At 41.5% G+C, this 5,165-nt stretch overlaps 1 protein-coding gene across 1 annotated transcript; it reads left to right on the top strand.

Moving 5' to 3' along the window:
- Positions 1-1,574: 1,574 nt before the first annotated feature.
- On the top strand, positions 1,575-3,152 carry LOC307249268 (inhibin beta B chain; the record flags this gene model as incomplete). The annotated part of the gene is made up of 2 exons (XM_080025912.1): positions 1,575-1,944; positions 2,380-3,152. 2 exons carry the CDS (start codon positions 1,575-1,577, stop codon positions 3,150-3,152), a joined length of 1,143 nt encoding a protein of 380 aa, XP_079882038.1.
- Between the last annotated feature and the right edge of the window lie 2,013 nt (positions 3,153-5,165).

Raw genomic sequence — 5,165 nt, 5'->3', positions numbered from 1 at the left:
TGAAATAGGCTTATTTGTGTTCATGTTTTGGTGGCTGGTGAGTGAAATGCATTTTTAATGTGTATAAATCTATTTGATTCAATTGCAACAATACACGATATCAAGTAAACATGTGTTTGTTGTAGTTCCTAATATTCACCACATGTCGGCAGGCATGTACTTCTCGGCCATAGTAAGACGTCATTCTTAAGTCTCAGATATTCGCTACCACTAATCAATGCAACTTGTATATTTTTTAAGGATACACTTAGGACAGAACAAGTTCTGGGAACATAGGATTGTCATTAGGCTATATTGGCTATTGTGTTATGGGTGCACGTTGAGGGCTGCATACTCAAAATGTGTCTTTTTTAGGACAACACAGGTTGTGATTGCACATTTCAAGTAATTGGCCTACATTACGTATGTGTTTTCAGCTTTTCATTTTCCATGGATATATTTATAAACTAACTAATATGTATCTAAATCTACGGTTAGGCGTCACAGTCCATAGGCTATATTATGAAACCCTCTGTCCTTATCATGTAGCCTAGTCTGAACTTTATAGTCTGCAGGTTCACACTACACAATTTGTTTCAATATCTGTCCAGATACTCTCGGGCAATGCGATTTCACCAGATTCACGGTGCTATAAAGCCAGATTAAGCCCATCAAAAGCTGTGCATTTTGGTGAACTGGTCTATTTCAGATTCGTTTCTTGCTGTGAGAAACCAAACAGCCAAAATATATGAGTTGGCAATGGAGTGACAGAGTCATTATTTACCACACTCTCCTTTTTTCACACACACACACACACACACACACACACACACACACACACACACACACACACACACACACACACACACGGGGCATTTTTGCACAAAAATTAAATGCCACATGATGTAATCTGTTTCAGATAATGTGCTGCATATAATAATAAATTAATTAGTTGGTGGCTATGTGGCCCGTATTCTGTGACTGTGTTAAAGGGCACGGAAAGAACTTTGATCGAGTGAGTGACGGCATGCTCTGTTGTCCAGGAGAGGACGGCGATGCACAGACAACTAGGCTACCTGCTGTAGGCCTAATAAAAATATAGTCATTGAGGCCATATTATATCCAGTTCTTCCTCAACATTTCGTTTTAAAGCAACGCAGCGAGCGAGCTCCTGTACCAGGTGTGTCATTGACAGAAGTTTGATTGATTATTTGTGCCGCTAATGGTCCCCTCTTGCCGTGTCAGTGATAGTGTGAGTCAGCGTGGACCATGGCGTGGACGCGTGTGCTGCGTGAGCGCGTGTGTTGAACAGGTCAGACAGATGCTTTGCCAGTAATTTCCTCTGTGTCCCGATGCGCTCATTGGTGCGTCCCTCCAACGTGTCACCAGTTTTGGGGGATTACCGCAGATATCTTAACCATCATGAGGACGAAACGCCACTCATTTCTCTCAAATCCTGTCTCCACGGTGTCCAGCTGCCAACTAGGACCTCTGACAACATTTGGGAAACTTGTGACTTTCATAGTACAACTCGGGGAAAGGGATTTGAAGATCTTTATTTGTTATTTTACGCACGAAGACCAAAGAAGAAAAACATGTATTTATCCTCTCCAGAATCGAGTAGGACGCTGTCTTTTGCATTCCGAGCGTCTTTGTTTTTAGCTCCCTTGTTGATGAAGAGTCTCTGTGTCAGCGGCTCTCCGGCCTGCGCGTCCTGTGGCTCGCCGGCGATGGACAAAGACGCACAAAACAAGCTGATGACAGAATTCGCCATGCAGCAACTTTTGGACAAATTGCACCTGAAAGAGAGACCAAACATCACTCAGACGGTGCCCAGGGCGACGCTTCTCACTGCGCTGCGCAAACTGCACTCGGGGCGCGTCAGACAAGATGGTACTCTTGAACTAGAAAACAGTTTACCCATCAAAGATCAAGGCTATGAAGTAGTGAGCTTTGCAGATATAGGTAAGTTTTTTAACCTTTACACTCTAAAGCAGTTTTCCATCTTGTGACATTAAAACACATGTGCGCATCTCTGGGTGCGCTTTACGCACGACAGTGCGTAAAATACACACGTTGACGCTGGGTTTCTGTGTTTGTTATACTGTTTATTAAATATTGTTTGAAGTAAGTTCAGGATTGTATTATCTTTCAACAGTTTTTAGATTTAATTATAATTATAATATGTCTGCAGGGCTCATTGCGAGCCTATATTCTGGGTCAACCAACATACTAAACAAGTTGACATAGATTGACTTTAGTTTCACATGAATCTGCAGCTTTACAAGCATGCTTTAAAATGACTTCCCCTGCATGTGTGTGTGTGGCAGTTTCTTAAATGACTAAAATAGTAACAGTCTGTGTTGTTCTTCAACTCTCATTGATCCATAGATGCTTCAGAGCGTAGTGACACGTCCAGCCTCAGTCTTACCTTCCAGTTTGTGCAGGAACGTGGCCAGAGCCTTCAGGTCCTCCAGTCTTCACTGTGGATCTACGCCCGCTCCACGGCAGACGCCTCCAGAGACGCCCGCATCCCTGCCCGGGTTTACCTCTCTGCAGATGGGGACGTGTCAGGGTCTAACGGCACCCTGGTGATAGAGAAAATGCTGGAGGTCCGAGAGGGAAACTGGCACACCTTCCCCATCAGCCGCACCCTGCAGAGCTTCCTGGATGGGGGCCGGCACCAGCTTCACCTGGAGGTCAGCTGTGATGAGGACGGCAAGAACCTTTGCTCGCTAGACGGCTCCTCTGACACCCCCTACCAGCCCTTCATGGTCAACCAGGTGCGTCTCCGCGAGGACCCCTCCAAACACTTGCTCAGGAAGCGCTCGTTGCGTTGTGGCGATGATGTGACAGTGTGCTGCAAGAGAGACTTCTACCTCAAGTTCAAGGATATCCAGTGGGACGACTGGATCATTGCACCCGAAGGCTACCACATGAACTACTGCATGGGCATGTGTCCCCAGCACCTGGCTGGCTCCCCGGGTATAGCGTCCTCGTTCCACGCCACCGTCTTCAGCCAGCTGAAAGTCAACGGCGTGAACACGGCCGCATCTTCGTGCTGCGTTCCCACCGAGCGCCGGCCACTCTCCATGGTCTACTTCGACCCTCAACACAACATTATCAAATCGGACGTCCCTGATATGATAGTGGAGTCCTGTGGGTGCACATGAAGGGCCCCGTATGAAAGACATGTTATATTTAAAATAGATCTGTTTTAAAAACAGAAAACTTCCTAGAATTATGTGGGTATTCTATATACTCTAAAGACTTTTATACTATTTACTTTTAATACTATTTCACAGAATTGTTCTATTTTCACTATTTTCTATGTTGCCATTTCAAAGCAAGGCTTTTAACCAATGAAAGAGATCCTTGAATAGGAGAGTGCCTTCTTCATTATCGTGATAAGAAAGTGCAACTTATACGTTTGGCATCAAGCCATATTGTTCTGAATACCAAAGAGAATCCATTGAGTAGATCACTAGTTTATTTTCAAATGACTTACTAATGCAGTCTTTTTTTTACATGTGCCTTTGACACAATATTAAAATGGATTTAAATTTGTATTCTGATGATAACACATCCACATATAGGTTTTTATCAGAGTGCAAGAAAAGACTGACCATTAAACAGTTTGAAAAGGCTAATTCTGTTTCAAATACAGCCGATGCTGAATGCAGGTTGCATTATGCTTCATCAGCATCATTCTCCACTGTATTATTTACACAAGTCGGGCTAATCAGTTGGGCAATATGGCTCTGGCAGCATATGAACCCAAGGTCATTTCTCAGCGTGAGCAAACATTTAGCTATTGCTTCAGTGTCAGTAGATGTGAAGGTCTGTGAGGCAGGTGGGTCAATGAGCATGTGCTAATGCACGTTGGCATTTGAATAGTCTCAAAATGTCTGGGGTGAATTAAAAATGCTTTCGAGCCTGGTAATTGAGTAATTATTGAAGGGGGAGGGGGGGTGTTTGAAAAAATCCCTTACCAATAGCATAATGTATCATTCTTACTTTGTTTTGAGTACTTACGGCACTATGTCGCTACTGGGAAAATTACCACGTTAAGTTTATTTGAAATGCATCCATACTGAAACTAATTGATGGGCACTATTGTCCCTCAATGCAACACAATACAGAGGTCGTACTCAATGCATAGCACTAAACTCATGGAAAAACTTTTCATGAGGTTTTCAAATTTCGAAATTGGCAGCATTGTTGCCAAGTTAAAGACTAGCATATGTCAGCACAGGCCTTGTTTCATTTCATTTAAAAAATAATTATATAGTGCAATAACTTCTTACAGTATATACAATAACTTCTTATAAGTGTACCAACTACAAAAACATTACCATGCCAGTGCCAAAGACATCCAATGGTACAGATTTGAGCCGGCCATGTCTACGTCTTGCCTTTGTTCACTCAAACAGTGTAAAAGTTAAAATGTTGTTTATAATTTCTGGATGATGTCTCACTACGTTGGTGAACCGTGTGGCTGTAAGGACCCGTTTCACATTTTCTGGTCTAAAGATTATAAGAACAATTATTTTATTTTAATAACATTTTGGACATTTTTGTCCAAATAGCTCATGAACTTGTTTCACCTCACTCTGCAACTTCCTCTGTTTTATCTTTCTGAGTTCAAATGTGTGTTAAACCATTGTAATGCTCAAGGTGATTGTTTATTATTTTATTTTATTTACGTAAGCACCTCTTGTCACAAGACTCAGTGTGACATTGAGGTGCCACCGTGCCATGCACTTTATCACCCTACTGTATTTATAACAAATTTTGCTTGAGGATGTACTACTTGTAACTGTGCATTAGCTAGAACATACAAATAGGCCCAATGAAAGCAAATGTCAATGAGCATATTTTCTTAAGCTCTAGTTGTGTTTAAATGTATGTTATTGAGTGTGTTTGCAGAGCACACAGATCATAAAATAATTTCTGCATACTGTAACTGGTGGAAACAGAGCCAGGATTTGAATTTTGTGTCAATTTAAAGTTACAATGATTGTTTTATCATAATGTATTTTATACATTATGAATCATTTGTAATGGAAAATGAATTTAAAGTGGTTTGTCTTAATGTGCTAAAAAGATATGATTGCAGATAAAGTATATTTTTTTGAATGATTGAATAAATATTTTAAATCAACTAAGGTGTTTCCACAAAAAAA

Source organism: Ammodytes marinus (assembly GCF_949987685.1).
Source record: "Ammodytes marinus genome assembly, chromosome: 4".
Lineage (NCBI taxonomy): Eukaryota > Metazoa > Chordata > Actinopteri > Uranoscopiformes > Ammodytidae > Ammodytes > Ammodytes marinus.
The sequence above is the reverse complement of the archived record's forward strand: the minus strand, read 5'-3'. Positions and strand labels throughout refer to the sequence as shown.